The 12,166-nt window shown below is 44.3% G+C and overlaps 2 protein-coding genes across 2 annotated transcripts; one reads left to right on the forward strand and one right to left on the reverse strand.

Annotated features, from left to right (window-relative positions):
• Positions 1–768: 768 nt before the first annotated feature.
• On the reverse strand, positions 769–5,162 carry wee2 (WEE2 oocyte meiosis inhibiting kinase; the record flags this gene model as incomplete). The annotated part of the gene is made up of 11 exons (XM_083973608.1): positions 769–1,081; positions 1,518–1,666; positions 1,791–1,961; positions 2,070–2,155; positions 2,843–2,947; positions 3,038–3,184; positions 3,290–3,411; positions 3,531–3,700; positions 4,089–4,146; positions 4,471–4,679; positions 4,818–5,162. 11 exons carry the CDS (start codon positions 5,160–5,162, stop codon positions 916–918), a joined length of 1,728 nt encoding a protein of 575 aa, XP_083829734.1. The 3' UTR covers positions 769–915.
• Positions 5,163–6,086: 924 nt separating this feature from the next.
• On the forward strand, positions 6,087–11,268 carry dennd11 (DENN domain containing 11). Its single transcript, XM_083973611.1, has 9 exons — positions 6,087–6,774; positions 7,616–7,715; positions 7,866–8,024; positions 9,004–9,157; positions 9,264–9,402; positions 9,611–9,742; positions 9,886–10,036; positions 10,678–10,746; positions 10,897–11,268. Exons 1-9 carry the CDS (start codon positions 6,234–6,236, stop codon positions 11,090–11,092), a joined length of 1,641 nt encoding a protein of 546 aa, XP_083829737.1. The 5' UTR covers positions 6,087–6,233; the 3' UTR covers positions 11,093–11,268.
• Positions 11,269–12,166: the final 898 nt, after the last annotated feature.

Below are 12,166 nucleotides of genomic sequence, written 5' to 3' on the forward strand. Positions count from 1 at the left end.
GCTGTAGTGAGCCCACACTTTTCACCAAATATAAACCTAAAGGTGTTAGACACATCACACCGGAAGCTGAAAAAAGTTGCTTTTCGGAAGAAACGTACAGTTAAGAATAATTTTCATGTAGTTACCCAAGCATACAGAGCTGTCAGTCCAAACCATAGACTGTAGGAGTTATGGCTTCAATATGTTCTTAAAACTTTAATTATCAACTTCATAGTAACCGAGGCGATTGGTTGCCATGCGATTTTGAATCATAGACTGTAAAAAAAAGAGTTTTGAATAAGTTCAGATACCCTTTTTTTTTTTTTTTTTTTTAAATGCCAAAATTACCAACACAGCCAAAAAGACTGTAAACGCAGCAGTACCATATAAATGATTAACCGTGATAAACACAAATCACATGACCTGTATTTAAAAAAAACCCAAATAAATAGATGGGTCTTTCCTCCTCTCAGGCCACATTCTTACTGACACAGTCAGTTTACTGTGGGTACAGATAACACACAGCTGGGAAGTTGCTGGAAAGTCCCTGCATGGCTTGTCCAACAACACGTAGGCCTATAGTTTTACTGAGAAAAGACAACAATAAAGACAGTAGGGAAGAAAAACATCTGAACATGCTTAAAAACGTTTATTTACAAATAAAAAAACATGGTATAAAACAAGTCAAATACATTGGTTTGATGCAGTTACAAGATGTTGATCTTTGCGTAGATTTGTGCTTTCAAACCACAGTCTTGAGGCTCCAACAGCCTTTCAGTAACATCAGTCGTCCTCTTAGACGTCTTGTCCATCAAGTTGTCTCTCCACTACTAGTCCTGCACAGGGATGCTTGTCATGGGATCATGTTGCATTTATACAACCGTCATCTTGTTTCAGGAGTTACATTATGCAGTGTCAAGGACGGCACTTGACCCATCAAACTGCATATCCAGGACAACCAAAGCTCATGGATCGTGCCGTCTTCCTACCCACCAGCCTCCTCCCTGCTCTGGGGAGGGACCCCATCTTGGCAGGAGGTTTCAGCCCAGGAGAGAGCTTCTGTTTCGGTGACAACGCTGCCTTGCGAGCCTCCTGCAGCTCTCTGTGGAAAACACAACACCAACAAGTTGCTTCAATGGGTCAAGTTTGTAATCAAAACAGTTCAGTTTTTTTCTTCAAATAAATATGAAATTGCACCACCTGGTGGCCATATTCATGTAGTTCATGATCTTAACAGAGCACCAGGATGAGGCAGATGTTCCCATACATTTCACTAAACATTAGATTTTCATATTTTTCCAGTACAATAAAAGGTATTGAATCATTTCTCCAACACTGTATGTATAGGTAAAGTCTGACACAAAATGTTTCTTATAAAATAAAAAAACAGTATTTTACACGTTACATTTTGTGGTATAAGACTATATACCTTTAGAAAACAAATCCAAGAGAATGACTACTACACCTCTGATGAGCAAACTCTGCCAAGTTTATACAGCATGGAATTAATGATGATTGTTGAATTAATTAACCCTTACTTTTCAAGCATGGCTGTCCTGAACTTCTCTACATTGAGCTCTCTACGTAGCTGAGCAGCCAGCCTCCCGGTCCTCTCCTCCCGTAGGACTGTGTGCTTGCAAAGCTCCTTGGCAGATGGTCGTTTTGTCGGGTCTGGATCCAGCAACAACTGACAAAGAACAAAAATTTCAACAAGCTACTGTATATGACAGCAAGGTCTGAATTTACTTTTTTCCTCTTACTACATGGAAACTGACAGCTCAAATCTCTAATTAAAACAAGAGTAGGCCTACCTGAAGTAAGCTTTTGAAGGGAGGTGACAGCTCCTGTGGCAGCCTGGGGAGCGTCCCCTCTCTGAGGCTGTGCCACTCATCTCCATTTTGAGGCAGAGGAGGAGCCCCAGCTGCCAGCAGCACAGTGAGACCCAGAGCAAAGATGTCTGCTTTGGGGAGGTGGCTGTAATCCTGGGGAGCAGAGAGAGACTGCTTACATAGATGCTAGGGGGAAAAAATGTAAATAAAGACTTGATCTATTAATTTTGTATACACATGTAACACATAACACATTTTTACCTCATGCAAAACCTCAATAGCCAGAAAGCGGCTATCCCCCTCCTCAACCTGAGGACTGTTGGCTGAGGTCACGTGACCCAGATCCCCTGTAGAAAATGACAGGAATCGGAACTAACAAAACAAACGAACATGTAAGGTATTGATTTATTTAAAGGGATAGCTCACCCAAAATTCAAATTTCACTCATTATCTACTCACCCTCATGTCGACTAAGGGCTGGGAAAAGTTTCAGAGTCCTCCGTGCCTTCTCTGAGTTACAGCGGGGCTCCGTGCAGCACTGCATGTCCATATGACAGTTGCGAATGGGCCTTACTTTTCATCCTCCAAAAAGACACACCAAAAACCATCCAAATACCTCCACATAGCTTGTCTGTAATGTCCGCCTTTTTATTTATTTATTTTTATATATATTGAAGTTGCGCCGGCGTCAGTAATCACACCGATGCCGGCGCAAATCGCGCGAGATTTGGACGGACCAGGAAGAGGAGCTTCCGCTACAAACAAGCTTGAAATATAGACGTATTTAATTTTTTTCGGAATAATTTATCTTCATTTTGGATGGTTTTTGGTGTGTCTTTTTGGACGAAGAAAAGTAAGGCCCATTCGCAACTGTCATATGGACATGCAGTGCTGCACGGAGCCCCGCTGTAACTCAGAGAAGGCACGGAGGACTCTGAAACTTCTCCCAGCCCTTAGTCGACATGAGGGTGAGTAGATAATGAGTGAAATTTGAATTTTGGGTGAACTATCCCTTTAAACATCAGATGTAATACCAATTTTATAAATGACTCCTGCTGGTGTGCTTCCTTCATCCTCCTCCTCACTCTCCCCCTCAACTGCTGCAGTCGTGCTGGGACGCTGGCAAATAAATATATTACCTACAGAGAGAGAGAGATGAATTTAAGCACCAAGTTCAGATGGAACAGATATCAGGACATGCAAAGTGAAAACGGCAACATGAGACATACTTGGTTTGATGTCCAGGTGGACCAGGCCTGAGCTGTGGATGTATTTGAGGCCCATTGACACTTGTAGGAGCAGGTCTTTCAATTCTGCCACTGAAAACAGCTCACACTGCAGCCGCTTCTTCACAATGGCATCACTTAGGCTTCCACCTGGTTCACAAACACACATGAACATGTTGACTAAGCCAAATTACAAATCAATGCCCTAGAATTAATCATCAAGTCTTTAAAAAAAAAAAAAAAGGTGACACGTACCATCACAGTATTCATTCTGAATAATCATGTGATCGTCCTCTGCCCAGGCTGAATAATAGCGAACAACATGTGGGTGATGCCCAAGAACAGCATGTGCATACACCTCCTTTAGTGCCAGCTGCCTGAAATGATATATAAATGGACATGGATAAAGTCAGGAACCAAATAAAAAAAAAAAAAAAAAAGAAACAGGTGATCCATCATGCCTGGTAGAGAATGATATGATTTGCTGCTGACTCACTCGTTGGCAGAGCCTGCGAGGGGCCGTCGAGAGCGTTTTATGGCGTACAAACAACCATCCAGCCTCTTCACGCACTTATAAACTGCCCCAAACTCGCCCACGCCAATGCACTCCAGCTCCAGGAACTCGCTCTCATAACGTGACAGCATGAAAGCTTGGACAGCTCGCCTCTGCCAAATAAACAGACGGAGGGCCTTGTGGTAAAACCAAAAAGACATTTCTAAAGAAAGAACACGCGTCACAGCTCGCAGTCTCGAGTTTTACAGCCAGTAGGATCAGGGTGGTTCTTTTGATGCGTCACCAAATATGGCAGCACTTCCACAATGGACGTGTTTTGTCGAGATTCTGACAGGTTTTTTTTTTTTTTTTTCCCTTCTTTGGTGGAGATTCCTTAGAGAAATCCCGGAAGTAGAGCTGGCAGCATGTCATTATTGGACAAAAATGAGAAGTGAGGAGGCAGCAATAAGAGATGACAAAGCCTGGTGATGAAATCATATCACAAAGTATCTGAGAGGGAGGGTTACATTCACCAGAAAGCACAGACAAAAATAGTCATACCTTTGGTGGGAGAAAGGCTTCGTCATCCTCCTCTGATGACGTTAGGCTGTGTTTCAACCTGAGGGATGAAAGGGAGCCTTCAGACGTTCATATACTTTGAAGTAAAATGCATTAATGAGGCTTTTAAAAGTCGGGTCCATGTGTCAGTGCACTATATCAGAAAGGAACCATTTCAAATGTCATAAAATAAATTTCACCCTTAGTGGATTGTACTGGAAATCTACCTTCCAGAAAAGGAAAAAAATGCTCTTACATACATTAACTGACTAACTTCCCCATGATGTGAGATTGTTCGAAAACATCAGAAATACTCATTTGTGATTGCAAAGACAAGTGCTCGCTTGTAGAGGCCAACAATAATACAGGAAGTGGTGGTGGTTACCTGCGTCCGTAGTCGTCGTCCTCATCGCTCCGGCAGCTGCTCCTCCACTGCTGCTCACTATTCCTCCGCACCGTCTCAGGAGTGAAAGGATTCACGTTGACAGACGGCACCTGAATGAGGTTTGTAGCAGATGCGGTGAGACGCAAGGTCCTCCGACTGTAATTTATCTTAGAGGTGGAACAAGGGTGGGATGATTTGGAGAGCAGACTCTGCAGGGAGAATAAGGAGTAATGCAATTTAGCTCAGTGGATTTAAAACTGGTTTGACACTTAGATAAATCATTCCAGATCACAGGGGCGCACTCTGGATAATCAGATATTGTTATTGTTATTATTCCCATTCCCCACCTTGGGTGTGCTGGGAGAGTCACAGAGCCTCAATTTGCTCAAGCAGGCATAAGGTATAGGGCTGGTGCACTGCACAGGGGAAGATAAGGTGTTGCTTCTGCTGCGGTGCCGTTGGACCTTGGGGGTCCTGCACGCAGAGCTGGGACTTTGGATTCTGGGACTTTGGATCCTGGGAATTTGGATCCTGGGACTCCGGATCCTGGGACTTTGGATCCTGGGACTTTGGATCCTGGGACTCCGGATTCTGAGGGTGCAGTCGTCAGAGCTGTTTTCACTGCTGCTCCCCTCCTCTCCACAGCTAGAGAAGTCCAGCTGCTGGCTGATCTCATCAAACAGTGTCGCCATGCTTGGAAGATTGGCAAAAAGTTCACATTAAACGTGTTGACTCAGTCAGTAGGCCTGCATTGAGCAGCAGTGTCTAAACCAGCAGGCCTACATACACCAACCAAATAGGTAATTACCACCTTGGTCACATCCACTGCCACAAGACAACATCCACAATTTAAACAAACAACAAATCAGTCGTAGGCTGCTCACTGATTTACCTCTTAGGCCATTCTGTCACCAAACCAAGCAGGACAACTGAAAAGCAACACCAGTCATATCAGGCGGTGGTGTTATTGTCAGACTTATCTTAAACTTGTAGAGGTGCTTCACACAATGGTCAATGATACATGTTTATCATGTTTATACTCACGAGCAAGTGGCTTCTTGCACCACCATCACCACCACGCTTGAAATTCGCGCCTTGTATGTAAATTACTTCCTGTTTAAATTAACTACGCCGCCAGTTTAACACATCGAGCTCTGTGATTGGCTGAGGTCACCCTGAACTGCACACCTGACTGAGGTGACTGTCAATTGCATAAACAGTTTTAGGCAAAGTTACAATTACAGCGTTGTAATGTGTGTGTTTTAATATGGGAAATTCATATTGTGGGATTTTATGTGAAACTAAACAAGTTTCATATAAAGGTAAAACAAAATATAATGAAAATATAACTTGATATAGAGTTTACACTGATTATTTGGTAAAAACATGCTATATAAATGTGGTAATAATAATAATATGTATGGATTAGATAAACAGCCCCCAACCAAAATTAGGTCACTGTATGAAATAGTAATATAGACACGTGGGCGGAAGTTAGCGACGTCATCAAAACAGTGAGACAGGAGGAGGAAAAGCAGCCCGTCAGTGGATGTGACACGCTTACAGATCCACAGAAAACAACCCAGCGAGCAGCAGGAAACCATGCTCCAGCTCCAGCTCCAGCTCCAGCTCCAGCGTGTTTAACCTGCTCGATTCAACCGGACTTCGGACTTTTTTTCCTGTCTCTTTTTTAAAATTTTATTTCTCGTCCTCCTAATCGTTTATTTTCTTCAGAGGCAGCAGGCAGCCAGCCAGGCAGCGCCATGGTGGAGCAATCGGACCGAGCCCCGCTGCTGGACTGGGAGGAGATCCCACCACCGCCCGATCCCAACCAGGCTGCTGGCCCGCCAATAACGCCGAAGGAGGAAGCTCCGGCGGCGGCGGGGAAAAGTTCCCAGGCAGCCGGGCGGCGCACACAGGCACAGGGCGGCACTGCGGCTGGTACTGGGTGGAGCAGCAGCAGCAGCAGCAGCAACAGCAGCAACAGCAACAGCACCGCCACCAACACCACCAACACCGCCGCCACCAACACCATCACCTGCAGCCCGACCAACAAGAGTGTAACAGCTGTTGTCGCCAGCAGCAAGGACGGAAGTCGGACAGATCATCCTCCCCGTGGTGGTGGTGGTGGTGGTGGTGGTGGCCGTGGTGGTGGTGGGTACGGGGGGTGGAAGAAGCGCCCTGAGCCGCTCGGATCGGAGCGCAATGTCCCCTTCCCCGCCGCCGGCCTCTCGGTGAGGGATCAGTGGGAGGAAAAGGACCAGATCGTGGCTGTGTTTGTTGTTACCTTTGATACAAGATCAGGTAAGAAAGAGCAGGATCTTTAATCTTTAAAATCATACATAGTGGACGAAATAGTGATTATATTATTACCCATATACTGTAAGCCTGTGAATATTCTCATTTGTCCAGGTCATAGTTGTCTCTCAAGGAAATTTAAATTGAATGCAACTGGACTTGGTTAATTGTCTAGGAAGACGTTTCACCTCTCATCCAAGAGGCTTTATATCAGTTCATGTTCGCATCTGACCAAGTCCAGTTGCATTCGATTTAAATTTCCTTGAGAGGCCATTATATATTACCTATCATTTTGTAAAGTCATTCCCTCCTTAGAGATGTGTTGAAGTGCGTTATGTTAAGTCATGAGGGGGGGCTGAAGGGCGTACAGTTATAGGGTTGTCAAAAGAAAAATGTCTAATCTCAAGATCCACCTTAACTCTGCAGATTCACATTCACAATCCACTGTGGTGAAATACTAGCTGTAATTGTGAAGGGGAAACTCTTACAAAAAAAGAAGTGAACTTCCTTTGTTTTCTTGCTTTATCTGCTAAACACACTGAAAAGGTCATTTGAACAGTAGGTACAAGAGTTGATAAAATAGAGCTGAAATAAAATCAATAGTCAGTCAAGTTCAGTCACATCTGGAAGAGAGGTCAGTGAGAGAGGTACAGTACAGTTGCTGAGTCAGGGCTTTCTTACTGTCCCGTGGTCTCTTTCTCTGCACTGTCAGACTCAGAGGAATTTGAGGAAGTGGTCAGTCAGTGAAAGTCAAGGAAAGAATGGGAAGTAATCTCATGATTTATTGTGTGTACGTCTGTGTATTTCTGTATGTATGTGTGTGTGTGTGTGTGTGTGTGAATGACAGGGAACATGGTAGAGTGGTGCTTGCCTCACGACATGAACCTCGATGGAGTTGAGTTCAAGTCGATGGCCAGTGGTTCCCACCGGATCACCAGTGACTTTATGTACGTACTTCCCTTCTTTCTTTCTAAAGTAAAACACCATGAAATCCAGTTTATTTTGCTGTTGCTGTTGTTGCTAAATCCCTGTCAGAAATCAGTCCCTCTGTGTGTTTACTCCTGTGTGTTGCTCCTCTTTGTGTTGCCTCTGGCTAGATATTTCCGTAAAGGCTGTTACTTCGGGCTGGCCTGTTTTGCTAACATGCCTGTGGAGAGTGAGCTGGAGCGTGGAGCCCGGATGAAGTCTGTGGGAATCCTGTCCCCCTCCTACACGCTGCTCTACCGCTACATGCACTTCCTGGAGAACCAAGTCAGGTGAGGTCGCTGAGTTATACCTTTCCTACAGTACCTTCCGCCTTTTCTGTCTCTTTTTTTTTCCTGATCTGTTTATCTTATTTAATCTCCCTCCCAGCTGTGTTTACAAGTTCCTCTTTATGCGCCCACGTCCTTGTCCTTGCCTCTTTTGTTTAAAATGTTCTCATCTATTAAACATGAGCCCAGAAGAGTCCTAGTTACAGCTATCGTCACAGGAGCCCATTTACACACAGTTTTTGTGTGACGTCTTCAAGCACGGAAGTGGAAGAAACCTTGACAGCGTCTTTTCTCCTCAGTAACTCAGCCCCTTCTGCTTCAGTCCCCTCACGAAATCGAATCCCCCTCATTGACTATGTATAAATATATAGCCTATCAGACATCACTTCAACTTACAGACACAGAAGGGATGATGAGGATACCACTTAATGCAAGTCCATCTGAATTCATCCAAGTGGAGTGTGACTTGACTACCCAGCTTTCTGTTTATGTGAGGTTTCTGTGGCTTTCCACTCACTTTGCTGCGGCGGCGGCGGTGGTGGCACAGGATGTGTTAAGCATGAATGGCTGGAGTGGGAAAACCAAATTAAAAGAGACGTATTTATGTAGTGCAAGTGGCCTCCGATGATCCCACAGCACAGTGCGATGTGAGAGAGAGCAAGTAACGGAGCGCAGTCTGTAACCTTGCATTATGGATGACCTAAATAGCTTCTTGTGCCGAACGCACGACTCTCCTACATTTACAGTGTGTCGCACATAGTGAAGGAGTTGAACATGTGAGACTCTAGTCTGCATGAGCCAGGAGCATGATGGGAAAACACTGACAGACGATGAATACACAGAAAGCTCCAAATCAAACAAGAAACAACGGCATGAATTCATTAAATACACTTTTGCAAGCTTAGTGAGATGACTCATGATAAATTCTTCTTCTTTTTCTTCTTCTTCCTCCTCCTTCCTTCCTATTATTCTTGTCTTGCAGACACCAGTTGCAGTGTCCAGGCCAGTATTCGCCACTGGAGGCCTTCTATGAGGATAAGAAGGCTGTTCTTCCACCTATAGGAAACGGCTTAGTCACTGCCTGTCCGACCTGGAGTGTTACCACCATCAACCGCTGCATGCACCCAGAAATGAAGGTCAGAGGACATTTAGCCTATATTATTGCATGCTTTCTCAGTTTTGGTGCAAGGAAATAACAAAAAATAAAAAATAAAATAACACTGTTACTGTCACTGTTTGCAGATCACCCACCCAGCCGGCTGCATGTCCCAGTTCATCCAGTTTTTCGGGGAGCAGATAATGGTGCTGTGGAAGTTTGCACTGCTTAGGAAACGACTCCTCATCTTCTCCCCTCCACCTGTGGGTGTGGTCTGCTACAGGGGTGAGCAGCTTAAACACACACACTAACACATACACACACAGCCTGTCATGTGATCTGGTTGTAACAAACATCCTTTCCTTGTTACTTTTTTAACACAAATGGCCCAGTGTGTAATAAATATGATAATGCCGTGACTTAAGTGTGGCTTTGTGTTTTGTTTTGTTTTTATGGAGATGTTTCATTCAACATGCTTCTTGTGCTCCTTTAGTATATTGCTGTTGCTCCCTGGCCAATGTGTCTCTGCCTGGAATCGGTGTCTCTGTGCCTGAATTACGGCCTTTCTTCTACATCAACATAGCCGACATCACTACTCTGGAAACGGAGATGTCATATGTGGCCTGTGAGTGAGGCTTTACGGCTGATACTGTAGTTAAACTTCCACTATTATTCATATTGTGTAATGATGATTATATCGAATTATCTTGAATTTCTAATGTCTGGAAATGATTCATGATATATGATAATATGTTTGTATATTTTAAGGTACCACAGAGAAGATTTTCGAGGAGAAGAAGGACCTGTACGACGTCTATGTCGATAATCAGAATGTGAAAACGCACAGAAGCCATTTGCAGCCGCTGCTCAGACTGAATGCGGCAGATAAGGAGAAGTACAGGAAACTGAGTGAACAGAGGTACAATAAGAGCTGTAAAGTACTGCTGAAATTAACTGTACTAGACTTTAAACGGATAGTTCAACATTTTGGCAAATTGGCCCATTGTCATAATCCCTAGTCATAGCAGTAGGTTCGTTACCTTAAGCTATTTTTAGAACGGCAGAGCAGAATAACGCTATAGAGATAATAACGGCTTGCTGAACAACTGCCCCCGACGGGAATGCACATCAGCGGTTTTACATGAATTTACCTCTAAAACAACTCTGTCTCGTGACGTTCTGTTATTATCTCATAGCGTGGTGAATGTGCAGGTCACAACTTGTCCACCAGAGCGTTTTGGAGTTGTTGGATTGTGTATTTGATGAGTTTGATGAGGGAAACCAAGAAATCCCATTAGCCTCCGTAGCGTAGCTCTGAGCAGCTCACTGCTCTGCTCTGCTGTTCTAAAAATATCTTGCACCGACAATTAAAGGTAACGAACCTACTGCTAAAACTATAGGGATTATGGCAATGGGCCAATTTGCAAAATGTTGAGCTATCCCTTTAAATCAATTACTGTTCGAAAAGACTTTCTTGCATTCAAATTATCAAAATAATTGGTTTCAGGGTTCAGTTTGTTAGATTTCATAACATCTCATGATGACTGTTTTTGTCCCCAGACAAATGTTGCTGTACACACAGGAGGTGGATGGAGACTGCACGTCAAACGAAGAGGATCTTTTCATTCTGTGAGTCCTTGATTTGTGTATTCATACCCATCGGTGCGCTTGAGTCATAACCAAGGACAGTTATGATTTTTTTTTATTATTTGAATGTGACGCAAAAGGAGCACACACACAGCGTGATGATGGCAGCTGTCTTTAATCCTCCCGTCCCAGGTTCTTCATGGAGCTGAACAACCGCATCTTCCAGACGCTGTCCGAAGTAGCAGCGAGCACCGATCCCACCCTGACCTCGGAGCACGTGAGAGCCATGGGGCTGGATCCCCAGGGCGACCGCTCCTTCCTGGTCGACCTGCTGGAGGTGTACGGCATCGACGTCACCCTGGTCATAGACAACCTCTGTTGCCCTTGAGTTCCCCCCTGCCTCGCCCCACCCTCCCCCTCCCTAAGCCCATCCACCCACCACCACCACCACCACCAACACCACTCAGCCTGGGAAACTCTGGAAGTCACTGGATTATTTGTGCCTTCAATCAAGGCCCACACACACACACACACACACACACACACACACACACATATACACAAACAAACACACACACACCAAAACACTGAAGACACTGCCACCACCCTGGGGCTTCATCTCTTCCCTGCTGTCCCCTCCTGGGTGCCTGTTTCCGCTCCGTGTGTGTGTGTGTGTCTCATCCGACCTGTGGAGACTGTTTTCCAACCAGTGATATGGACACTTGACGTTGTCGGTGCACTGGTTTCACAGTGGCTGACTGGCTGGCTGGCTGGCGAACCCCCCCCTGCCGAGCAGACTGTGCCGCTTGGCAGCCTTGCGCTTGTGTAGCCGTTCACATCTCATGTCACACTGTGTACTGTGTGTACTTTTTTTTTTTTTTTTTTTTTGTCAGAAATCACAGTTTTCTTGTGCGGGACTTTGGATTTAAGCACTGGAGGAAAGCGTTAAAAAGCAGGTGTGGACTCATCTCAATGAAGAAGGTTAGTGAAACATTCACAACCCTGTAGCTTTGGTAATAATTACGCACTTTTCTTTTTTTTTGAGAGAAACATTTGTATGATTTGCAAAAGTCTCTTGTGTCTTTTTCCGTGCTTCAAATTCCATTCATTAGACATTCAAGCCTCCGTGATATGTGACAACGTCACTGCTGTAACACCACACACTGAGGTGTACAAATTATGTGTCTTGCTCTTGTGAAGCTACTTCTAAAAATGTAAAGCTTTATGATCATTTTATTTGCCTTTTCTGAAAAAAAAGAAAGCAATATGAGTCTGTGTTTGGTTGAAAGTATCTGCCTTTTTAATGTATATTCAACCTCACAGTCATATGCTTAGTGTTAACTTTCACAGCTGAAAGTGAGAAGTGAGTTAAAAGTGAAATACATTGGGTTGGATAGCCTCTTTTTTATAATGGGTAGGGTTAATTATTCTGATGGGAAAAGCTGTTATAAATACTTTGTTC

The sequence above is a fragment of the Trachurus trachurus genome (genome assembly GCF_905171665.1).
Source record: "Trachurus trachurus genome assembly, chromosome: 6".
Classification (NCBI taxonomy): domain Eukaryota; kingdom Metazoa; phylum Chordata; class Actinopteri; order Carangiformes; family Carangidae; genus Trachurus; species Trachurus trachurus.